The 26,434-nt window shown below is 42.2% G+C and overlaps 1 protein-coding gene across 1 annotated transcript in view; it reads left to right on the top strand.

The window, feature by feature from the left end:
• LOC132393882 (transcription factor TFIIIB component B'' homolog) overlaps positions 1-26,434 on the top strand; it is a 143,306-nt gene that overhangs the window by 64,826 nt on the left and 52,046 nt on the right. The window contains exons 16-22 of the mRNA XM_059969288.1: positions 9,792-10,003; positions 10,809-11,205; positions 16,698-16,856; positions 17,258-17,294; positions 21,567-21,825; positions 22,576-22,772; positions 25,171-25,759. Of these exons, the coding sequence (XP_059825271.1) occupies positions 9,792-10,003; positions 10,809-11,205; positions 16,698-16,856; positions 17,258-17,294; positions 21,567-21,825; positions 22,576-22,772; positions 25,171-25,759 (1,850 nt within the window). The remainder of the gene's footprint in view (positions 1-9,791; positions 10,004-10,808; positions 11,206-16,697; positions 16,857-17,257; positions 17,295-21,566; positions 21,826-22,575; positions 22,773-25,170; positions 25,760-26,434) is intronic.

The following is a 26,434-nucleotide window of genomic DNA, read 5'->3' as shown; positions in this document are numbered from 1 at the left end:
TGCAAGGCTTATTGAGAAAGTAAAGAGGCATGGGCTCCAAGGGGACATTGCTTTGTGGATCCAGAACTGGCTTGCCCACAGAAGGCAAAGAATGGTTGTAGACAGGTTATATTCTGCATGGAGATCAGTGACCAGTGTGGTGCCTCAGGGAGCTGTTCTGGGACCCTTACTCTTTGTGATTTTTATAAAGGACCTGGATGAGGAAATGGACGGATAGGTTAGTAAATTTGCTGATGACACAAAGGTTGGAGTTGTTGTGGATAGTGTGGAGGGCTGTCAGAGGTTACAATGGGAATTGATAGTATGCAAAACTGGGCTGAGAAGTGGCAGATGGAGTTCAACCCAGATAAGTGTGAAGTGGTTCATTTTGTAGGTCAAATATGATGGCAGATTATAGTATTAATGGTAAGACTCTTGTCAGTGTGGAGGATCAGAGGGATTTTGGGGTCCGAGTCTATAGGACGCTCAAAGCAGCTGCACAGGTTGACTGTGGTTAAGAAGGCATACAGAGTATTGGCCTTAATTAATCATGGAATTGAATTTAGGAGCTGAGGGGTAATGTTGCAGCTTTATAGGATCCTGGTCAGACCACATTTGTGTTCAGTTCTGGTTGCCTCACTATACGAAGGATATGGAAAGCATAGAAAGGGTGCAGAGGAGATTTACAAGGATATTGTCTGGATTGGAGAGCATGCCTTATGAAAACAGGTTGAGGGAACTCGGCCTTTTCTCCTCGGAGCGAAAGAGAATGAGAGGTGACCTGATCGAGGTGTATAAAATGATGAGAGGCATTGATCATGTGGATAGTCAGAGGCTTTTTCCCAGGGCTGAGATGGTTGCCACAAGAGGGCACTGGTTTAAGGTGCTGGGGAGTAGGTACAAAGGAGATGTCAGGGGTAAGTTTTTTTTACTCAGAGAGTGGTGAATGCGTGGAATAGTGGAACAGCAATGGTGGTGGAGGCGGATATGATAGGGTATTTTAAGGGACTTTTGGATAGGTAGGTGGATCTTAGAAAATAAGAGAGCTATGGGTAAGCCTAGTAATTTCTAAGTTAGGGACATGTTCTGCAGAACTTTGTGGGCCAAAGGCCCTGTATTGTGCTGTAGGTTTTCTATGTTTCTATAAGCATTCTTTTATATAGAATCTGAAAATAAATCTTTCATTATCCAACTGACAATTCTATCACTTTCACACGTTTATCATGTTCTCTTGTCATCAATGCCCAGTTTCCAGTTGTACAGTTTTCCTTGTCCTCTGTCTTTCATTTTAGTTTGTACTCTAATCTTCTCAAAGTGGAACTTGCCTGTGCATTCATGGAGTATGTGTAGTAAGCTGTCATATGTCCTGAAATTTGCCTTGCTGCGTAACTAATTTCAATTTATTTTTTTGAAGAAAATATGCAGATTTTGTCTGTAGCCAAGTGCTTGGCCACTCTCTTGAATTAGAGTGTTGATGTTAAATGATTTGCACAAATACTCAGTATCAGCCACCTGCTTCCCAACTCAGCACTATGACAAACTTCATTACATGACTTGTATTGCTTCTTCTCAACCTATTGCTTTCAATCGTGACTTAGATTGCTGGGAAGGTTCTGGCATAAAAGGGAGACACTGCCCAGCGGAGTGATCTGAGACAGTGGTAGGGCTTTGGCTCAATCAAGCTTTGGCGATAACGGGCTGCAGCTCGATTACCTTCGTCTGGTTAGGGAAAGTTAGGAAGTTATAGAGAGGAGTTTTAGGCAAGTAGTCACACCGGGCCCTTGAGAGAGAGATAAGTGGGTAACAGGAGAGGGAAGAGCAGGAGTTAGATATTAGAGAGTACCCCTGTTGGTGTGTGGCCAAGTGGTTAAGGCTTTGGGCTAGTGATCTGAAGGTCATTAGTTCGAGCCTCAGCCTCGAGGACACAGTGTGTGTCCTTGAGCAAGACACTTAACCACACGCTACTTCTGCACATTTATAGCCCAATGGCGACGAATGGTGCAGTATGGACTAGTCAAGGCTGTGCCCCTTAACGATAAGTACTCCTGTTTGAGTGCTGTTGGGGGAGGGGGGGGGAAACGACAGCTTACCTGGGGGAAGCAACAGTGGCCGTGCCTCTGGTCACAGAGTCTGGCCCTGTGGCTCAGAACGGTAGGGAAGGGAAGAGGAAGGCAGTAGTGATAGGGGATTCTATAGTTAGGGGGTCAGGCAGGTGATTCTGTGGCCACAGGAAAGAAACTCGGATGGTAGGTTGCCTCACAGGTGCCAGGGTCTGGGATGTTTCATATCTTCTCAATGATATCCTGAAGTGGTAAGGTGAACAGCCAGAAGTTGTGGTACATATTGGTACCAATGACATAGGTAGGAAAATGGAGGAGGTCCTGAAAACAGGCTAATGCAAGAAGCATCATGAACAAAATGGATGAGCTTAGAGTGTGGATCGATACTTGGAGCTATGATGTTGTGGCCATTGCAAAGACTTGGGTGGCTCGGGCAGGAATGGTTATTTAGAGTGCCAAGATGTTTCAGAAAGGACAGGGAGGGAGGCAAAAGAGGTGGGGGCATGGCACTGCTGATCAGAGATGGTGTCACAGCTGTAGAAAAGGAGGAAGTCATGGCGGGATTGTCTACTGAGTCTCTGTGGGTTGAAGTTAGAATCAGGAAGGGATCATTATGTAGATTACTCAGGGTGGTAGCTGTGTGGAACGAGTTTCCAGTAGAAAAGGTAGAGGCAGGATCGATTTTGTCATTTAAAAAAAAGTTGGATAGGTTTATGGCCAGGAAAGAAATGGAGGTTATGGTCTGAGTGCAGGTAGGTGGGACGAGGTGAGAGTAACGGACTAAAAGGGCCGAGATGGCCTGTTTCCATGCTGTAATTGTTATATGGTTATAATAACTTAGTGTTTTTTTTATAGACCACCTAATAGTAACAGGGACGTCAAGGAGCAGATAGGGAGACAGATTCTGGGAAGGTGTAATAATAACAGGGTTGTCGTGGTGGGAGAATTTAATTTCCCAAATATTGATTGGTATCTCCAGGGTTCCAGGGTTCCGATGTTTCAGACGTGATAGAGGCAGAGGGATGAAGGGTGGGGTGGTGGCTTTGCTAGTCAGGGAAAATATTACAGCAGTGCTTCGGCAGGACAGATTAGAGGGCTTGTCTACCGAGGCCATATGGGTGGAGCTGAGAAACAGGAAAGGTATGACCACATTAATAGGGTTGTATTATAGACCACCCAATAGTCAGCGAGAATTGGAGGAGCAAATCTGCAGAGAGATAACAGACAACTGCAGGAGACAGAAAGTTGTGATTGTAGGGGATTTTAATTTTCAGCACATTGATTGGGACTCCCATACTGTTAAAGGTCCAGATGGGTTAGAGTTTGTGAAATATGTTCAGGAAAGTTTTCTAAATCAATATATAGATGTACCAACTGGGGAGGATGCAATATTAGATCTCCTATTAGGAAATGAGTTAGGGCAGATGGCGGAAGAGTGTGTAGGGGAACACTTTGGTTCCAGTGATCACAACACCATTTGTTTCAATTTGATCATGGATAAAGATAGATCTGGTCCTCAGGTTGAGATTCTAAACTTGAAGAAATGAGAAAGGATCTAAAAAGCGTAGGTTGGGACAGGTTGTTCTCTGGCAAGGATGTGATTGGTAAGTGGGAGGCCTTCAAAGGAGAACTTTTAAGAGTGCAGAGTTTGTATGTTCCTGTCAGGATTAAAGGCAAAGTGAATAAGAATAAGGAACCTTGGTTCTCGAGGGATATTGGAACTCTGATAAAGAAGAAGAGAGACATGTATAACATGTACAGGCAACAGAGGAAATAAGATGCTTGAGGAGTATAAAAAGAGTAAGAAAATACTTAAGAAAGAAATCAGGAGGGCTAAAAGAAGACATGAGGTTGCTTTGGCAGTTAGGGTGAAGGATAATCCTCGGAGCTTCTACAGGTATGTTAAGAGCAAAAGGATAGTAAGGGATAAAATTGGTCCTCTTGAATATCAGAGCAGTCAGCTACGTATGGAACCAAAAGAAATGGGAGAGATATTAAATGGGCTTTTTGCATCTACATTTACAAAGGAAACTGGAATGGAGTTGATGGAAACAAGGCAAACAAGTAGGGATGTCATGGAACTTATACAGATTGACGAGGAGGAGGTGCTTGCTGTCTTGAGGCAAATCAAAGTAGATAAATCCCCAGGACCTGACAGGGTATTCCCTTGGACCTTGAAGGAGACTAGTGTTGAAATTGCAGGGGCCCTGGCAGAAATATTTAAAATGTCGATAACCACAGGTCAGGTGCCAGAGGATTGGAGGATAGCTCATGTAGTTCCGTTGTTTAAAAAAGGCTTAAAAAGTAAGCTGGGAAATATAGGCCGGTAAGTTTGACATTGGTGGTAGGTAAATTATTGGAAGGAATACTAAGAGATAGGATCTACAAGTATTTGGATAGACAGGAACTTATTAGAAAAAGTCAGCATGGCTTTGTGCGTGGTAGGTTATGTTTAACCAATCTATTAGAGTTTTTCGAGGAAGTTACCAAGAAAGTGGATGAAGGGAAGGCAGTGGATGTTGTATACATGGACTTCAGTAAGGCCTTTGACAAGGTCCCGCATGGGAGGTTAGTTAGGAAGATTCAGTCACTAGGTATACATGAAGAGGTAGTAGATTGGATTAGACATTTGCTCAATGGAAGAAGCCAGAGAATGGTAGTGAAGGATTGCCACTCTGAGTGGAGACCTGTGACTAGTGGTGTGCCACAGGGATCAGTGCTGGGTCCATTGTTATTTGTCATCTATATCAATGATCTGGATGATGATGTGGCAAAAACTGATGATACAAAGACTGGAGATGTAGTGGACAGTGAGGAAGGTTTTCAAAGCTTGCAGAGGGATTTGGACCAGTTGGAGGAATGGGCAGAAAAATGGCAGATGGAGTTTAATGCGGACAAGTGTGAGGTATTGCACTTTAGAAGGTCAAACCAAGGTAGATGATACAAGGTAAATGGTAGGACACTGAGGAGTGCAGTAGACAGACAGACAGACATACTTTATTGATCCCGAAGAAAATTGGATTTCGTTACTGTCTCACTAACTGAGAATAGTGTAGAAATATAGCAATATAAAACCATAAATAATTAAATAATGATAAGTAAATTATGCCAAGTGGAAATAAGTCCAGGACCAGCCTATTGGCTCAGGATGTCTGATACTCCGAGGGAGGAGTTGTAAAGTTTGATGACCACAGGCAGGAATTACTTGCTATGACGCTCAGTGTTGCAACTTGGTGGAATGAGTCTTTGGCTGAATGTACTCCTGTGCCTAACCAGTACATTATGAGGTGGATGGGAGACATTGTCCAAGATGGCATGCAACTTGGACAGCATCCTCTTTTCAGACACCACCGTCAGAGAGTCCAGTTCCACCCCCACAACATCACTGGCCTTACGAATGAGTTTGTTGATTCTGTTGGTGTCTGCTACCCTCAGCCTGCTGCCCCAGCACACAACAGCAAACATGATAGCATTGGCCACCACAGAGTCGTAGAATATCCTCAGCATTGTCCGGCAGATGTTAAAGGACCTCAGTCTCCTCAGAAAGTAGAGGTGGCTCTGACCCTTCTTGTAGACAGCCTCAGTGTTCTTTGACCAGTCCAGTTTATTGTCAATTTGTATCCCCAGGTATTTGTAATCCTCCACCATGTCCACATTGACCCCTTGGATGGAAACAGGGATCGCTGGTGCCTTAGCCCTCCTCAGGAATACCACCAGCTCCTTAGTCTTTTTCACATTAAGCTGCAGATAATTCTGTTCACACCATGTGAAAAAGTTTCCCACCGTTTCCCTGTACTCCACCTCATCTCCCTTGCTGAAGCATCCAACTATGGCAGAGTCATCAGAAAACTTCTGAAGATGGCAAGACTCTTTGCAGTAGTTAAAGTCGGAGGTGTAGATGGTGAAGTGAAAGGGACACAGGACAGTCCCCTGTGGAGCCCCAGTGCTGCTGACCACTCTTGTCTGACAGTGTTGCAAGCGCACGTACTGTGGTCTGCCAGTCAGGTAATCAATAATCCATGACACCAGGGAAGCATCCACCTGCATCACTGTCAACTTCTCACTCAGCAGCACAGGGCGGATGGTTTTGAACGCACTGGAGAAGTCAAAAAACATGACCCTCACAGTGCTCACCGGCTTGTCCAGGTGGGCATAGACACAGTTCAGCAGGTAGACGATGGCATCCTCAACTCCTAGTCAGGACTGGTAGGTGAACTGGAGGGGGTCTAAGTGTGGCCTAACCATAGGCCGGAGCTGCTCTAGAACAAGTCTCTCCAGGGTCTTCATGATGTGTGAGGTCAATGCCACCGGTCTGTAGTTATTGGAGCCACTGGGGCGTGGCGTCTTTGGCACAGGGACGAGGCAGGACATCTTCCACAGCACAGGAACCCTCTGGAGACTCAGGCTCAGGTTGAAGACATGGTGAAGTACTCCACATAGCTGGGGGGGACAGGCTTTGAGCACCCTGGGGCTGACACCATCTGGGCTTGCATCCTTGCTTGGGTGGAGACGTTTCAGCTGCCTTTTCACTTGTTCAGCTGTGAAGTCCACCGTGGTTCAGAACAGAGGGATCTGGGAGTACAGATACATAATTCCCTAAAAGTGGCATCACAGGTGGATAGGGTCGTAAAGAGAGCTTTTGGTACATTGGCCTTTATAAATCGAAGTATTGAGTATAAGAGTTGGAATGTAATGGTGAGATTGTGTAAGACATTGGTGAGACCGAATTTGGAGTATCATGTGCAGTTTTGGTCACCTAATTACAGGAAGGATATTAATAAGGTTGAAAGAGTGCAGAGAAGGTTTACAAGGATGTTGCTGGGACTTGAGAAACTGAGTTACAGAGAAAGGTTGAGTAGGTTAGGACTTTATTCCCTGGTGCGTAGGAGAATGAGGGGTAATTTGATAGAGGTATATAAAATTATGATGGGTATAGATAGAGTGAATGCAAGCAGGCTTTTTCCACTGAGGCTAGGGGAGAAAAAAAAAACGGAGGTCATGAGAAGGGTGAAGGGGGAAAGTTTAAAGGGAACATTGGGGGGGGGCTTCTTCACGCAGAGAATGGTGGGAGTGTGGAATGAGTTGCCAGATGAAGTGGTGAATGTGGGCTCACTTTTAATATTTAAGAAAAACTTGGACAGGTATATGGATGAGAGGGGTTTTGTGGGATATGGCCCAGGTGCAGGTCAGTGGGACTAGGCAGAAAAATGGTTCGGCACAGCCAAGAAGGGCCAAAAGGCCTGTTTCTGTGCTGTAATGTTCTCTGGTTCTATCTAGCTAGAGCAAGGGGTTTAGATGGGGTGGGATTTGTTAGGTGTGTCCAGGAAGGTTTCCTGACACAATATGTAGATAAGCCTACACGAGGAGAGGCTGTACTTGATCTGGTGTTGGGAATTGAACCTGGTCAGGTGTCAGATCTCTCAGTGGGAGACCATTTTGGAGATAGTGATCATAACTTCTATCTCCTTTACATTGGAGAGGGATGGGAACAAACAAGTTAGGAAGGTGTTTAACTGGAGTAAGGGGAAATATGAAGCTATTAGGCAGGAACTTGAAAGCATAAATTGGGAACAGATGTTCTCAGGGAAATGCACGGCAGAAATGTGGCAAATGTCCAGGGGATATTTGAGTGGCATTCTGCATAGGAATGTTCCACTGAGACAGGGAAACGATAGTAGGATACAGGAAACATGCCGTACAAAGGCTGTTGAAAATCTAGTCAAAAAGAAAAGCTTACAAAAGTTTCAAAAAACTAGATAATGATAGAGATCTAGAATCTACAAAGATCTAGAATGTTACCTGGGTTTCAGCACCTAAGTTACAGGGAAAGGTCGAACAAGATAGGTTTTATTCCTTGGAGCGTAGAAAGTTGAAGGGGGACTTGATTGAGGTATTTAAGATAATGGGGGCGATAGATCGAGTTGACGTGGATAGGATTTTTCCATTGAGAGTAGGGGAGATTCAAACAAGAGGACATGATTTGAGAGTTAGGGGGCAAAAGTTTAAGGGTAACACGAGGGGGAATTCCTTTACTCAGAGAGTGGTAGCTGTGTGGAACGATCTTCCAGTAGAAGTGGTAGAGGCAGGTTCGGTATTGTCATTTAAAGTAAAATTGGATAGGTATATGGACAGGAAAGGAATGGAGGGTTATGGGCTGAGTGCGGGCCAGTGGGACTAGGTGAGTGTGAGCATCAGCATGGACTAGAAGGGCTGAGATGGCCTGTTTCCGTGCTGTAATGGTTATATGGTTATAAGATTATAAGGCTAGCAGGAAGGAGCTTAAGAATGAAATTCGAGCCAAAAGGGGCCATGAGAAGGCCTTGCCGAGCAGGGTTAAAGAAAACACTAAGTCATTCTACAGGTATGTGAAGAGCAAGAGGATAAGATGTGAGAGAATAGGACCAATCAAGTGTGACAGTGGAAACGTGTATATGGAACCGGAGGAGATCGCAGAGGTACTTAATGTATACTTTGCTGCAGTATTCACTACATTAAAGAATCTTGACGATTGTAGTGATGACTTACGGTGGATTGAAAAGCTTGAGCATATGGACATTAAGAAAGAGGATGTGCTGGAGCTTTTGGAAAGCATCAAGTTGGATAAGTTTCCGGGACTAGATGAGATGTACCCCAAGCTACGGTGGGAGGCATGGGAGGAGATTGCTGAGCCTCTGGCAATGGTCTTTGCATCATCAATGGGGATGGGAGAGGTTCCGGAGGATTGGAGGGTTGCAGAAGTTGTTCCCTTATTCAAGAAAAGGAGTAGAGGTAGCCCAGGAAATTATAGACCAATGAGTCTATAATTATAGAGCAGTGATAAAGGTGTATAAGATGATGAGAGGCATTGATCGTGTGGATAGTAAGAGGTTTTTCCCCAAGGCTGAAATGACTAACACAAGAGGGCACAGTTTTAAGGTGCTTAGAAGTAGGTACAGAGGTGATGTCAAGGTTAAGTTTTTTTTTACGCAGAGAGTGGTGAGTGCATGGAATGGGCTTCCAGCAATGGTTGTGGAGGCAGATACGATAGGGTCTTTTAAGAGACTCCTGGATTGGTACATGGAGCTTGGAAAAATAGAGGGCTATGGGTTACCCTAGGTAAATTCTAAAGTAAGTAGATGTTTGGCACAGCATTGCTGAAGGGCCTGTATTGTGCTGTAGGGTTTCTGTGCTTCTGTTGGCTGATCTCTCATTTCCCTTACTAACTTGCTTTCACCTGGAAACTGTGGTCCAAGTTCTCTCACTATTCACGTACAATCCAGCTGCTCCTAAAGCTTTAGAAACCCTCTGAAAACTGTTTTCCTTTTTAAAAATTAGAAGAAAGATGTAACACTTCCAATCGTATATCATTCCAAAATACACTCCGAGGTGAACTCTTATGCCCAGTTATATATGACCTATGGCTGATCAGAATTCTTCAAACTTAAGCCCTTCAAATTTATACACTGGCCAGCTCCCACGAGGAAGGGTGTGAGTTGTTAATTGCATAATCAGTTAAACCATCTTTTTTCTCAAGCTAATTGTCTATGTAGTTCCTATCGACGAATAGCTAAAATTAATTGGATTAATTACAAAGCTGAATAAAATACATATTTATGCATCTTTCTTTTCACTGAGTCTTTAATTTGGTAGTGAAATTATTGCCAGAGTATAGATCTGATAACAGGTACATAGTGAACAACTTGTTCGTGTTGATAATTCAATCATTAGTACTGATCAGTTCAACTGTAAAACCAGTTTTGCTTTGGTTTCCAGTCAGAATCCCAGTTTCTCGATGCTGCATGTTCAGACACTGTGGAATCAAAGAGCAAAAATGTTCCTCATTCGATCACCGAGCGACCAAGGAAGACTGGCAATTTTAACAAAGAACAACAATTGGAAAAGACATTTCAGCATGATGAACAGAATGAGCAGGAGGAGTTAACATTAGCTGCTTTTCAGGAAAATATCATGAGCAAGCCAACCAGGTATGGGAATCTATTGGCATCAGTGTTCACTTTTCAATTGAATACCCCTCTGTGGATTTGGTCATTTATCTTGATCATCTTGATCATTTGCATCCACACCTGAATTTTGCCCAATGCCAACTCATCGAGTAAGCATAACATGAATGGTTCTGGTCTTGGTTTAAGCTTGATGTAGTTTATCTCGATCCCTGTTGGCAGTCGGAGTACTTTTGTTGGTGACCTTAGTTCCTCAATCAAAGGAAGAAATCCCATCTGCTGAGTATTTGTTGACTAACTGATGGCCTGTAGAATGTCAAAGTCCTGTTATTAGGCCACTCAGCTCAGAATCTTACAGTGATGATACTCCTTTAGTTAAAGTTACACGTTTTTGTGAAAATATGGTGCTCATTTTCAGATGTACTATTCAAAACACAACATAAATTGAGAAAAGGGTGACAGTGGGTAGCAATTAAGCACCAACCTTAACCTAGTGCCAAGCTATATAGCACCACCTATAATATGGGAGTTCAATTCCTGCTGCTGCCTGTAAGGAGATTTTATGTTCTCCCTGTGACCGTGTAGGTTTCTTATGGATGCTTCAGTTTCCTCCCACATTCCAAAGACATATGTTAAGGGATAATGAGTTAATGGTATACTCTATTGGTGCCGGAAGCACGTCAACACTTGTTGGCTGCCCAGCACAACCCTTGCTTATTCGATTTGTCACTGTTTCAATGTACACATGACCAATAAAGCTAAATTTTATCTTTATGTATCTGTGGATTGAGTTGCATAGACACAAGAGGTAAATTTGTTTCTATTGTAGATCTGGGAGGCAGCCCAAGCCTACAACATTTTATAACCCTTCAGCAAATCAACCACCGCCAGCTCCTCCCTTCTCATCTGAGGGAGACAGTGAGGGCAAAGTCAGATCTAGACTGGTTCGATCTCAGAAAACTAAATCCAAAGTCAGCAAAGTGTTGGGTAAAAAGGAGGCTCAGATTAAAACTGCTGGTAGCAGAAGCCAAGGAACAACAAAGAAGCCACTTGTTACCCTGAGAGCATTCCAAGAGGAGGAGGATGATGAAGAATCAGATGCAGAACACGAGGAGGACATCTATCCCATCAATCCAGAGGAGGTCAACAAAGCACCAGCTTTTGTGCCAATTAGCCTTAGATCACCTGAACCTGTGCAAGCCCAAGTGGAGGAGACGATGGAGGAGGTAATATGTTTTTAAAAATACTCAATACCAGACACTTGCTTCCTGACTAAGCATTCTGATATATTCATTACATGCCTTGTACCTCCTCTTTCTAACTTAACAGCGGATCTCCATTTTCCCTTATTACCTTGCTTTGATCTGGAAAATGGGCCAAGTTCTCAGTCATGTGTGAGTGAGTTGCTCACAAATGGCTGGAAATCTATTCTCCAGACCACTGCATGTTCTCTCGGCTGAAATGTAATTTCTTTTTTCCCCATCCATAGAAGCTGCCTCACCTGCTGAGTGTACTCCTTGTTTTTCAGCATCTGCAGAATCCCTTGGATTTATATATTTCTCAAGTTTTATACTTCTCTACACCTCTGCTACCTTATACTACAATTAAGAACCTTGTGCTTTTTATTTCATGTGACATATACGATTACATACCATACAGTTATGCATGGAGCATTCTGCAGTTCAAAATTCACTGAATGCTGACTATACTTGCCTTATTTCTTAGTTCTTCCTGCTCATTCATTTGCTGTACTTAATGAGTTTCATGAATTCTAATCCAAGCATTTCGGTAAGACGCAAGAGCAGAATTAGGTCATTCAACTCATCAAGCCTGCTCCACCATTCCATCATAGCTGATCCTGTATCCCACACAACCTCATACACCTGCCTCCTTGCTAAATCCTTTGATGGCCTGACTGATCAGGGAAATATCAACTTCCACCTTAAATATACCCATGGACTTGACCTTCACTGCAGTCTATGTAGAGCATTCCACAGGTTCACTACTTTCGAGCTAAAAGAATTTCTCTTTCCGTCTGTTTTACAAGGTCATCCCTCAGTTTTGAGGCTGTGCCCCCAGTTCTAGGTACTTCCACCATAGAAAACATCCTCTCCGCATTCACCTTATCTCATCCTTTCAACATTCGGAAGGTTTCAATGAGATCCCCATACATCCAAATTCCAGTGAGTCCAGGACCAAAGCTGCCAAATGCTCCTCATATGTTAACTCTTTCGTTCCTGGAATCATCCCACTGAACTTCCTCTGGTCTCTCTCCAATGATCACACATCCTTTCCAGGATAGTCCATTATCCAGGAGACAGTAGAAGTGCCAACCTGCTTTGAATGAAGCTGTTCCCCTAGCAATGAGAGATGCACTGTATTGAAGACACTTGGGAAATCAAAAAAAATAATCCTCACAGTACTGCCCTGGTTATCCAAATGGGAGTAGGCTCTGTTCACAGGTATGTGACAATGTGCTCCTGATAGGCAAACTGCAGGAGATAGGGGGCTGATTTGACCAGGGGTTGGAGTTGAGTTAGGATCAGCCTCTCTAGGGTCTTCATAATGTGAGGTGAGGGCCACTGGACCATAGTCATTCAATACTTTCGGTTGGTCCTTCTTGGGTATTGGGACCACACAAGGTTTTCCACACAGTCAGGACCTTTTCCAGGCTGAGACTCAGATGGAAAATGCAATGGAGAACTTAAAACTGCTCAGCACAGTCCTTCAGGACATTGGGGTTCACACTTTCTAGTCCCAGTGCTTTGTCGTGTCTGAGTTTCCCCCGAGCTCTTCTCACCTGCTCAGTAGTGAAGTTGAGTCCATGATGACTGGGGTGTTGGTAGAAGGTGGGGTTGGGGAAGGTGAAGATTGGGTCAGTAGCATTGGTATATGGTGGTGTGGATGGGAGGTTCAGTGCAAGGAAGGGATGTGAACAGTGGTAGCCAGTGTTGTTCATCCACGTGTTGAATTGGAGGAGGGGAGGTGTTGGTGCAGGGTGAGCACTTGGTGCCTGTGCATGTATACTGGTTTGCTGAGGGGATGTGAACAGGAGGGCAGTTGTCAAACCTACTGAAGAATTGGTTTAACTCATGAACCTATTCACAGCTGCTCCACAGCTAGGCTGATTGAAGCCAATAAAATTCTTCATGCCTCTCCATACCTTGCATGTGTTACTCTGCCCAAGCTCGTTCTCGAGCTCTCTCCTGTATTCCTCCTTAGCCGCCTTGATCTTCTCCTTCAGCTCCCTTTGCACATGTTTCAATTCCTCCCTGTCTCCTGATCTAAAGGCTCTCTTTTTGCAATTGAGAAGAGCCTTTAGATCACTGGTGACCCATGGTTTGCTGTTAGGGAAGCAGCGAATAGTTCTTAATGGTATTACAGTGTTAATGTAGCTAGTGATGTAATCAGTAAGTCTGTTACTGTCCTCCCCATATTGCTTCTGAGGAAAATTAGTGTACTAATTGCAAAGGGGATGAATACTTTTTCAGATTCTTATTTTTGGTTTTAAATTTTTAGTAAATTGTTGACAGGTTTTGGAATCTTTCTTTTGATTTGACATGATGCACAATGTTTTGTAGATTAGCTCAAAAATCCAATTTCAATGTATTTTAAATTTAAAAATGAAACAGTAAAATGTGAAAGTAGTTGTGGGATTGAATACTCAAGGCACTAATAATTATATTTCTGTTTTATCTGTTAGTACATAGGTGGTGCAGTGAGAAAGGATCCAGGGTTAGTGATATGTTCTTCGTGTGAGATGCTGGAACTCTGGGAGGCATCCAGTCTCCTTGGTAACTACATCTGCATGAAGCTCCAGTTAGTTATCATGGTCTCTGAGGAGCTGCAGCTCAATGACCTTTGGGTCTTACGGGAGAATGAGGAAGTGATAGATAGGAACTGTAGAGAGATAGTCGCTCCTAACTTGCAGGTGTCAGGTTCTTAGGTGACTGTCAGGAGAGGCTCAGAAGGGAAGGGGGAAGAAAAGGAGTGCAGAGGTGATATGGGATTCTGTGGACATGAAAGGTCAGGGATGTCTCAGATTGTGTCCATAGGATTCTAAAGGGGAAGTCCAAAGTCATGGTACATATTGGTACCAACGACATACTGTGGGTAGGGAAAACGAGCAGGTCCTGAAGAAAGAATATAGGGAGATGGGTAGAAAGCTGGAAAGCAGGACATCCTGGGTAGTAATCTCTGGATTTCTGCCTGTCCCAAGTGCCAGTTAGGGTAAGAATAGGATGATTTGGCAGATGAATGCGTGGCTGAGGAACTGATGCAGGGGGCAGGTTTTCAGATTGCTGGATCATTGGGATCTCTTCTGAGGAAGGTATGACCTGTACAAAAAGGACAGGTTACAACTGAACCTGAGGGGGCTAATGTCCTTGAGGATGCTGTCTAAGTTAAATGCCATCTTGGACAATGTCTCCCATCCACTCCATAATGTACTGATTAGGCACAGGAGTACATGCAGCCAGAGACTCATTCCACTGAGATGCAACACTGAGCGTCATAGGAAGTCATTCCTGCCTGTGGCCATCAACCTTTACAACTCCTCCCTCGGAGGGTCAGACACCCAGTGCCAATAGGCTGGTCCTGGACTTATTTCCAATTGTCATAATTTACTTATTATTTATTTATGGTTTTATATTGCTATATCTCTATACTATTCTTGGTTGGTGCCACTGTATCGAAATCAATTTCCCTCAGGATAAATAAAATATGTCTGTCTGTCTGAAAGGTTTGCTAGTAGCAATTGGGAGTGTTTAAACTAATTTGATTGGGGGGGGTGTGGGAACGTAGGTGCAGTGTGTAGTGAGACTGTGAAGAAAAACAGATGATAAGGCAAAACTGTAATCAGTGGAATGAGTTGAATAGTATCATGGGAGCATTATTTAAAAGGGTGATGAAAACAGGACAGAATGTGTTATGTTTGAGTTCACATAGTATATGAAATGAGGTAGATTATTTTGTAGCACAGGTATGGTGTTGAGAGCATCTCTGAGTCGGGGCTGAAAGAAGAGCAAAGTTTGGAGCTTAACATCCAAAGATGCACATTGTGTCAAAATGACAAGATAGGTAGGCAAGTAGGGCAGGTGGCTCTGTTGGTAAAAAGTGAAATCAAATCCATAGAAAGTGGTGATTTAGGTTCAGAAGATGTAAAATTGTTGTTGGTAGAGCTAAGAAACTGCAGGAGTAAAAAGACCCTGATGGGAGTATATTCAGAGCTGTAAACAATTTACAATGGGAGATAGAAAGTTCATGTAAAAAGGATAATGTTATGATTATCATGGGGGGGAATTTCAATATTCAAGTAGGTAAGGAAAATCAGGTTGGTGCTGGATCCTGAGGGAATTTATAGAATGTCTACGAGATAGCTTTAAACCAAAAAGCATCTAGCAAGTAGTAGTTCTGTGAATGAAAGCCCCTTCTTAATGAGACAGGTTTGAGAAGAAAGGCCAGCCTGGTTCAAGCTGACAGGATGGCGACATTTACTCAAATAAAGCTGACAGGATGGCGACATTTACTCAAATAACCACACTACAACAGTGGTGTACAGAGGAGCAATTCTGACTACACAACACATTGAACCTTGAAGTGGATGGGTTACACTCACTGCCCACTGCATTACAGGAGGTAATCAATAAAGTGGCCACTGAGTGTATAAAGGACCTTCTACTGTGTTTAAATCAACTTCTTGGATAGGTCCCTGTATATTAAATGAAATGGAGGGCTCTGTGAGAGAGAAGGGTAGAAGGGTTAGGTTGATCTCAGAGTAAGTTAAAGGGTTGGTACAATATTGTGGGCCAAAGGGCCTGCACTGTGTTAAACTGCTCAACGAAATACTCTTTCTCTATTAAATTGCACTGTTCCAGAGAAAATAGTTCAAATGTTCAACCTCTGCTTTGCACCTCAGATTTCCTATTGTTGAATGTATTTGTGAATTCACCCCCCCCCGGTTTTCATGATCTCTGCTTTACGGGTCACTTTTTCTTGTTGCAGGTTAATCTGTTCAGGTTCATTTTTACTATTTTGATCTTACCGTAAATTACGTGGAACTAATTGATATGATATTTCATGCAATTGCCTTCTAATCTGAATAACTTAATAGTTCAAATAGAATATTTTATGCAATATCTGTGCTACCATGAGATTATGTTATAAATTCAATCTCAGTGAGGAATATTCATTATGTTTGCATAATTTTAATTCATATCACTTGAATTATACTTGTAAGCTTTCTTGTTGCCTGTTCTGTCCACCAGCTTTGATTCAATCACGTCTTCTTTCCCACCTCTCCTGGGGGTAGCGGCTTGCCTTCATTTGAAGCTGTATCTGTGATCTCTCATTGGCACCTGTCGCTCCTATTCCAATCCCTTGACAATAGTTTCCATAAGAATTGTTTATATGATGTTAATTTATTCCATTAACAAGAGTAATACAAGGAATTACTATTTTTCACAGTTGATTTGGTATTATTTGTTCATGGTTGCTTTATCTTTATGTTGATTTAATTCTACATCAATTTTCCTTATGTTTGTACCAGAAACCTGCATTTCTTGTAGGTAGTTGAGTTGATAATTCTAAACTAACCGAGACTAAAATTTAGTGCAATTGTGCAATTTAGTAAAACCGACTGTAAACAAGAAATGCGGCTTTAAAATGTGTTTTATTTGGAAACTTTTCCATACCTCTCACTCCCATTTATCACACACAGCTTGAAATAGCCCTTAATGTCTCAGACAAGAACTGTACTAGAGAAGCTGAACACTCACTTCTTGAGTTACGTGATAAACGTGAAGCCAGTCAGTCTTGCACCTTTATTCCAGAGGAAGATTACCGCCCAGCAACTGCTGACCAGATTGAACTTTTTGTTGTAAGTGCAAGTTTCCACAATTGTTTTCGACGAAGCGTTAATGCAGTTATTTAGATAATGTTAGAGAATCATTGGCAGCTGTGCCCTGAGTAAATAAATCATGGCAAAAGCAAGTTTTAAAAATAGTTTCAAAAGTGCATTAAGTTAAAGGTACTAATGCACTTTACAGGTTAAAATTTTAAAAATAAGGCTGCAAAATATCTGAAAATACTAATTTGTGAATATTAGTGTATTCTCTGCACTGGTTTAAAGACATTCGTTTTAATCCTCACATTATGCATTATGGCAGTCTGTCACACAGTCTAGATTTTAATTATGGATCTAGAGCAAATATTCACAATCAGTTGCTGCTTTAAAATTGATATTTATCAGAAAATAATTTGGAATTATTCATTCTACAGGAAGTTTTTGAAGTTCCAAATGAAGGCCCAAATCAAGGTGAGTACTAATTTTCATGTGGATTTTTCAAGCATTAGTAATGTAATGCCACTATATTATGAGCTGTCACAAACATTCATTTCCATTGGACTTGCAGGTAGTCAGTGCCCAGGATGAGTTAAGTCAAAGCTAGTGTAAAGGCTTGTGAGAGGGCATACAATAAAGCAAAAATGAGTTGGACGTCAAACGACTGGGAAGTTTTTAAAACCCTACTGAGAACAAAAGAATCATTAGGAGGGAAAAGATAAAATATGAAAGCAAGCTGGCAAACAATATCAAAGTGCATAGTAAAAGCATTTTCAAGTATGTAAAAAAATAAAAGAGATGAGAGTGGATGTAGGATGCTAGAAACTGTAGTTGGAGAAATAATACCAGGAGCCAAGGAGACGGCAGATGAACTAAGTGAGTATTTTGCTTAAGTCTTCACAGAGAGCAGAGCACTCTAGCAGTGTGCCAGATGTTGAAGGGTGTGAGTGCAGTTACCATTATGAGGGAGAAGGTGCTCAAAAAACTAAAGACTCAAGGATACATAAGTAACCCAGGCCAGATAAACTGCACTCTAGGGTTCTGAAAGAGGTAGCGGGAGAGATTGTTGGCTTTATTAATGATCTCTCAAAAATCATTGGACTCTGGCATGGTGCCAGAGGACTGGAAAAGTACAAATCTCACTCCACTCCTTAAGAAAGGAAATTATAGACCAGTTAGCCTGATCTTAGCGGTTGGGAAAATATTGGAGTCAATTGTTAGGGACGAGGTTATGAAGTAGTTGGAAGCACAGAACAAGCTAGGACAAAGTCAGCATGGTTTCCTTAAGGGAAAATCTTGGCTGACGAACCTGTTGTAATTCTTTGAGGAGATTACAAGTAGGATAGATAAAGGTGTGTAGAGAATGTTGTATATTTGGACTTTCAGAAGGCCTTTGACAAGGTGCCACACATGAGGCTGCTTACCAAGTTAAGAGCCCATGGTATTGCAGGAATGTTACTGACGTGGTTAGAGAATTGGCTGATTGGTAGGAGGCAGCGAGTGGGAATAAAAGGATCCTTTTCTGCTTGGCTGCCAATGACTAGTGGTGTTATGCAGAGGTCGGTGTTGAGACTGCTTTTTATGTTCTGTATAGTGATTTAAATGATGGAATGGATGGCTTTGTTGCCAAGTTTGCTGATGATACGAAGATTGGTGGAGGGGCAGGTATTGTTGAGGTTACAGGTAGGCTGCAGAAGATTAGGAGAATGGGCAAGAAAGTGCAAATTAAAAAGTTTGGAAAATACATTGTCAAGCACTTTGGTAGTAGAATTTAAAGTGCAGAGTTTTCTAAATTGGGGAAAAAATCCAAAAACCTGAGATGCAAAAGGACTTGGGAGTCCTTGTGCAGAACACCTTAAAGGTTAACTTGTAGGTGGAGTTGGTGGTGAGGAAGGCAAATGCAGAGTTAGCATTCATTCCAAGAGGTCTAGAATACAAGAGCAGGAATGTGATGCTGAGGCTTTATGGGGCACTGGCAGTATTGTGAACAGTTTTGGGTTCCTCATCCAAGAAAAGATATGCTGGCATTGGAGAGGGTTCAGAGGAGGTTCACAAGGATGATTCTGGGAATGAAAGGGTTATCTTATGAGGAACATTTGATAGCTCTGGGTCTGTATTTGCTGTAATTTGAAGGATGAGGGAATCCCATTGAAACTTTTTGAATGTTGAAATGCCTGGACAGAGTAGGTGTGAGAGAGAGGAGAGAGGCACGTCCATTTAAAACAGATGTGGAGAAATTCCTTTAGTCAGATGGTAGTGAATTTGTGGAATTTGTTACCACAGGCAGCTGTGGATGCTGGGTCATTGGTTATATTTAAGACAGAGCTTGATAGGTTCTCATTGGCCACAACATCAAGGGTTACAGGGAGAAGGCCGGAGAGTGGGGCTGAGGAGGGGGACAAAGGATCAGCCATGATTGAATGGCGGAGCAGATGGGCCAAATGGCCTAATTCTTCTTCTATGTCTTACAGTCTTATGGACACAGGGTGTATGTAAGAACCTGACATTTGTTTTGCTCATTTATAAAATAGGTTATTAACAATGTTCCCTCTAATTTTTAGTAGTCAGTGTGCACAAAAATCTTAGGTTGTGCAAATTTTTTTTCCTGTGACAAAAGTATGTGTGCACTGAATGCACACATAGCACAGTTTATGTAGGTTTACAAAATATTTGACATAACACTGCACAGAATAACAACAAAATAACATTACATACTTAAGTCACTCAGTTATTTTTTTCTCTCTCCTGTCTTTGGCATTTACCCATTCTTTGTAAACTCTATCTAGACTAATAGAACTTCCATCCAATTGAAAGCTTTTGATTCTCATTAACATATCCAAATAACATTCACCTAAACGGTTTCTCAGTTTGTTTTTGAGTTGATTCATTAGGCTAAAACCTCGTTCACCATCCACACTAGACTCAAGAAAGGTTTCCCCAATGTTCATCAACTGTGCAAGGTCACAAAATTTCATTTTGAAATATAAATGCCACCATTTAAGCAAAGTTTGAAATCAGTTTGGATTTAAATTTTTCTTGCATGGACAAGTTGAAATCATTAAACTATTACAGTATTTTTAGCTAGAAAATCATGATATTTTAGACATAAGGCATTAACTTGTTCATCGCCAAATGTGAAGTCACAATCTGCAATTGCGGAGAAATCAAAAGCTGACCGTTCTTGTACCTCATCTTCAGGAAACCTTTCTTCTAAATGAACACAAAGACTATTTATAAATGTCAACAGCGAACTTGTAACTACTGTGATGTTTTCTTCACATTGTTGGCTTAGCAAAACTTTAAACAAATTTGCAGTTCTTTTGCGCTTCATGCCCTTCGCTTCTTTTGAATTCGACATAGTGAAACAATTTTTTTGCAATAAAAACTTAGTAAGCTATCTACAGGATTTGTAACAGATCTTTGTGAACTTTATGATATGAACACTGTCCGCCAAAGATGGCTGCCGCCGTGATGCAGCTGTACAAACTGGAACAAGAAAGGTGAGGTGACGTAAATTAGTGACGTGCATTGTGGTATTTGAAAAATGGACTAACTAGTTAACAGAAACATTTAGCTAAAGGATTTTCAATAAGTATAATTATTAATTACTGCATTATCTTAGGTAACTAACCTTTTGTGCGCACGTTAATTTCCTTTGTGCGCTGGTTGAAAAACGTGTGTGCGTGCACACGCTCACAGCTTAGGGGGAACATAGGTTGTTAATTCAGTATCACAAAGACTAAATAACAAAGGTTTGACATAGATTTGCACTTTTATATATCTGATACAAAAATGCTCTTGCTGTGGAATGATTGGATAGGATGATTTGAGTATCTCAGAAACTGCTGACCTCTGAGATTTTCATGTTCAGTGGTCTCTGCAGTTTATAGTGGTGCATAAAAAAAAATTGTTCTGCGTGGTTAAATAGCCCTGAGATTTGTCGTCTTTTCGACAGCCATGAAAGGAAAATCATCAACCCCCCCCCCCCCCATGTGCAAAAAAACACAAATCGTGCAAATGGTGAAAAGGAAAAACACAGGTTATAAAACTCCAAACCTCAAATCATCCGAAAGATTCGTTCATTAACTTCAGGCCACAAAGCCAGTCTGCCCCAATCAAAATCATACAAAATAGGAACGACGAGAAACCAGAAAAAGCATAACATGAATTATAGTGCCCAATCTACAAATTGTCGATTAAACCTTGTCCAAGATCCAGGCTTCCAACATCATCCTCTGGTGACATCAAGTGAGACGCAGAGAGTGTCCATATGAGCGCAGGAATCTTCCTGTGGGAGCAGTGGACAAGAGGGGGAGAGAGGGACCATCACACGTAGTTACCTTTCTCTGGCAACACATCAAACTTAGAAGTGGATGGGCTACAGCAGCAGAAGGCCATGAAAATACAGATAGTGGCCACTTTGTTAGGTACATGATCTATGTGATACCGGAGTAACACACCCATTTTAGAAATGATCAAAAGATTTTTCTCTCTAAATCATGCTTCATGTGCTGGTAACTAATTTTTCTCCTTAAAAGAATCTGAACTCATCAGTGTATTTTCAAGTTCTAGACTTAGAAAATGTTTAAGTAAATATCTTGTTCTCATGAATAAATGGTCCTCCGTGCAAATGATCGATAGGTAGTGAGTCTGTTCAGAAGATATGTTTATAGTGTCACAAGTCTCAAAGTACTGAGCAGTTTCTGTTTTCTGACTAGGTTAACTCCTGTGTTTTTTTCTCTACAGATGGGGAGAGCAGCTGTGCTGAGCTTGGTTCTGCATTTACAGGTGTGATCTGTGTGGACCAGAAGAGCTTGCAGGAAGAATCTGGCCTTGCTGGTGAAGTTCCTTCCCTGCAGATCATAGTGTGTAGTGCTGAGAGTGTTGGTGATAAGCCTGACAGACCTGAACCTCAGAATGTTCTTGCAGAGAGAGAGCTGAAGGCTGAACTGGACTCACAAGAACTTCTTCTTCCAAAAGGAGAATCAACTAAAGCTGGTTCTAGGTAATAGCCGTAGTATCAGTAGGAAAGGCAAAGTAACTGTCTTCATAACTTGCTCACCACTTTATGTTACTCTAATCCATTCATGTGTGGTGTAAATAGAATGCCACTAGGTTAACACCACAAAAAACACGAGATTCTACAGATGCTGAAAATCCAGATCAACACACAGAAAATGCTGGAGGAACTCGGGTCAGGCCACATCTACAGAAATGAATAAACAGTTATAGAAACATAGAAAACCTACAGCACAATACAGGCCTTTCGGCCCACAAAGCTGTGCCGACCATGTTCAAAGTCGATGAGACTCTTCATCAGGACTAGAAAGGAAGGGGGCAGGAGCCAGAAGAAAAAGGTTGGGGGAGGGGATGCTGTAAAGTGTAACTATTTTAGATCTGGTGCTTACTCTCAAAGCAAACCTGTGTTGTACTGTTGGGAAATTGTCCTTCCAGATGCTCAGCTCTATTCCACATACAGTGCAATGTTTTTTTTTCCCCAAGTTTGAGTTTCTTCCGAATTCTCTCTGTCCTCTGATCCACAAGCTTGTTCAAAGCTGAAGCTGGGTATGGACAAACACCAGATATCCTTTTGCCCAGTGAAAATTGATGATTTTCTGACACTGTTTTCCTTTACTTGAATTTCTCATTGTAAATGTGTTTTTCAAAAAATATTTTGAGTGGTTTTATAATGCATTTCTATTAAAATAGTTTATTTCTATTTCATACCTAAAGAGTTAATTTTTTTAATTTGTAGTTCCTTAGTTACTGAAGAACCTGCTGGTGCACACAACAACGTAGCCAGAAGAAGGGGCAGGTTTCTGAAACCAAAACCCAATCTCAGCAATTCCTCTTCTAGAAGCCGAACAAAAAAGCCCTGTCCTACCACAGAGAGTGAAGAAATGCAAAGCTTTATAGAGCCAACTGGAGAGGCATTGACAAAGGAAAAGCATGGTATGCAAAATGGGCGGAGCCCAATGAGCAATCTTTATTGTTTACAATGAAAAATGTTATATTTGTTGAAATAAACTGTTAATTTCATAGAACAAACACGAGAAAATCTGCAGATGGTGGAAATTCAAACAACACACACAAAATGCTGGTGGAACACAGCAGGCCAGGCAGCATCTATAAGGAGAAGCACTGTCAACGTTTTGGGCCGAGACCCTTCGTCAGGACCTGATGAAGGGTCAACAGTGCTTCTCATTATAGATGCTGCCTGGCCTGCTGTGTTCCACCAGCATTTTGTGTGTGTTGGTAATTTCATAGATTAAGTCATCACAAGCTCTCTATGATTAATCTGTTTGAATACGTGTGCACATAGGGTAAATATACTGAATTATAAATTTAAAACTTATTTCAGAATTGTGTAGTATGGACAGTGTGGGTGACTGTTGTGATGGAAATGAGACAGATTCTTTGGGTCTCAAAGGCAAGAGCTCTGGACACAGTTTTAATAATAATGAGTTTATGTACAATGGGAGAAAAGCTTGGGAGCAACACAAGTGACTACAATATTCGCACAAACACGCTTGGAATAGATGAATGTGGGAAAAGTCAGGTCAGCAGTACAATACACGGGAAAACTGCGTGGGGACAGAGTACAGGTACACAAACAAGCAAGGGAAAAGTAACTACAATACCTGCCACCCCTTGACCAAGGGCAGGTATAGCTCTCTGCTAAATGGGCAACAATAAACACTCCCACAACCCTATTCAATGCACAGCTTACCACGTGTCTCCAGTGCTGTCCTGCAGTCTTCAGTCTGGAGTGAAGCAGGGTGGTCCCTCAAGGATGGCAAAATAAGAGTGAGCCAAGCACATGTAGCACCCTTTATCGGTTAGAGGGTTTGGAGGGCCCAGCCCAGGTGATTCACCGGGGGGGGGGGGGGGGGGGGGCAACGGCTTAGTGCTAGACGGGTTAATCCAATTAAGGTGGCCGATGGTTAAGTGTGCATTGATTAGTTGGCAGGGCGAAATGCTGATTGGCAGGTGCTGTGACTTCCGACCAGGTGAGGGCAGTGCTGTCATGTGACAAGCACGGCTCTCTGGATGCAGTGATTATACTGAGAAATAATGTTAAGTGCAATCCTTTTGGAAATAACTGTTGATATTTGAAATACGTTTATGACAAAAACAAATGTGTGCTCAGTTTGCTTATAAATGTAGATTTTGTTTGAGGAACAAGGTATTCAACTCAAGAAATTCAGCTTAAGGTAATAATGCTGCATTTAATATTGATGTTCCTGATTTACAAACCTTTCAAGTCCTCGCAGAAATGATAAACTCACCACTTTAAGCACATTATTTTTATTTTGGGGCAAATAACTCTCAGTACAGCTGCCACTATTTTTCTAAGAGAAAATGTTAGTGCAGAGAATTACTAATTGTTGCTGCATGTATAGTTGCTGTTCATTGACTTTAGTTCGGCATTCAATACTGTGATCCCCTCCAAGCTGATCACCAAACTTGCAGCTTGGTATCAGCTCATCCCTCTGTAATTGGACCTTGGACTTTCTGACTAACAGACCCCAATCTCTTAAGTTAGACAACCTCTCCTCCTCCATTCTCACCCTGAGTACCAGCGTGCCTCAAGGCTGTGTGCTGAGCTCTCTTCTGTACTCTCTTCTCACCTATGACTATGTTCTGGTACATGGTTCTAATGTACATGGTACATGGTGGTTGGCTTGATCAGAGGGGATGATGGGACGGCCTACAGAGACAAGGTCCAGCATCTGGCTGCGTGGTGTACCAACAACAACCAGGCCCTTAACACCCAGATGACCAAGGGGATCATTGTGGAGTTCAGGCATGCTAGGAGCCACACTCGTGTCCCCATTTACGTCAACAGAGCTGGAGTGGAGTGTGTATCAAGCTTCAAATTCCTTGGTGTCCACATTTCCGATGATCTCATCTGGTCCCTGAACTCCTCCATCCTGATCGAAAAGGTGCAACAATTGCCCACCATTGAGAACATCTACTATAAACGCTGCTTGGGCAAGGCGAAAAGTATTATCAAGGATGCATCTCATCCTAATCATGGAGTTTTTACTCTCCTCCCATCTGGTGGACACTACGGGAGCCTCTGCTCCTGCACCAGCAGGCTCAGGAAGAGCTTCTTCCCTGAGGCTCTGACCCTGCTGAACCTCACATCACAGCGCTGAGTGGTATTGCACCCATATTGTACTGTCTCAGTACTTTTATATTTGTCTGCTGTAGCACTTTTTAGTCTCAATTATTTTGTAAATAACACTATTCTTAGAACTTCTGGTTAGATGCTAACTGCATTTCATTGGCTTTGTATCTGTACTCGGGTTAAAGTTGAATCTAATCTAATCTAATGTGATTCTAGGTATTAAAGCAGAAACAAATTGTGATGACTTGATGCCAGTTCATCTGCTAACAACAGACAGCAGTGAAGAAAATGTAAGCGTAAATCAGATGACAGCTGATGAATCAAGTGAGATGTCTATAACCAATCAGCAAGAAAAATGTGTGAGTGACGAACAAGTAAGGAGATCTCAGTATCTGGACCATGCGACCAAGCTTCTAAGTGAAAGGTTAAAATTGTTAGTGTCTGATGAGCAAAGCAAATGTGTAGGAGAAGACGATGAAATGAACAGAGAAGAGCATCAGGACAGTGGGTCTAAGCATCTGCGTGAAAGGTTAAATTTACTGATATCTGATGAGCAAGGCAGATGTGTGGGAGAAGCAGGAGGAGTAAATAGAACTGAACATATGGAAAATGGATCCCAGCATCTGACTGAGAAGCTAAGTTTGTTAGTAACTGACAAGAAAGACCAGTATGTAACAGTGAGTAATACTGAGCCCGTGGACAGCAACATCCACAACTGTGGTAAAGAGTTATCAATATGTGATGAACAAGAGGAAGGTGTTGCGGGGGAAGAACAAGTGAATATGACGGCGTATCTGGGTGAAAGGTAAGGGACGAAAATTCTTGAACTATTCCTGTAATATCTGGCTGGGTTGTTTTGGCATCTGTTTCAGAGTCTTAAAAAAAAACAACAGAAATGTAAGGAAATTTGTGTGTGAGTTAAAATAGATTTTATTTACAGACAAATGTATTAGCATATAAAATGCTGGAGGAACATAGCAGGCCAGCAACACTTATTACTTACTGCCAGTTACATCGCAATAGTTCAGGGCTTCCTTCATCATGCCAGTAGCTTTCTCCCAGTTTTCACTATTGTCGTTATGCAAGTCCCGGGTGAAGACTCAGCATTACTGTCACACACAGATGTAGAAGGATTCTTCATTGCTGTTTCGCTAACAGTTGCTAACCTTGAGTTGAATCCCCAATCCTTGGACTGGTGGACTGGTCTGGCCTCTACCCTTTGATCTGATGTGCATGGGTGACCCTACCAAGAGCCAAAACATAAAGTCCTGACTCCAAACAATGTAGCTCTCACAGATCATTAAGACATGCAAGCCTCCAAACTGTGGCAAGGATGTGGTCTTCTTGGAGGAGGCAGTATCTATGGAAATGAATAGTTGAAGTGAGGAGCTGAAGAAGAACCTCGGCCCGAAACATTGACTGTCTGTTCCTTTCCATACATTTCGTCTGACCAACTGAGTTCCTCCAGCATTTTGCGTGT

The sequence above is a fragment of the Hypanus sabinus genome, chromosome 5 (genome assembly GCF_030144855.1).
Source record: "Hypanus sabinus isolate sHypSab1 chromosome 5, sHypSab1.hap1, whole genome shotgun sequence".
NCBI classification, from domain to species: domain Eukaryota; kingdom Metazoa; phylum Chordata; class Chondrichthyes; order Myliobatiformes; family Dasyatidae; genus Hypanus; species Hypanus sabinus.
The sequence above is the reverse complement of the archived record's forward strand: the minus strand, read 5'-3'. Positions and strand labels throughout refer to the sequence as shown.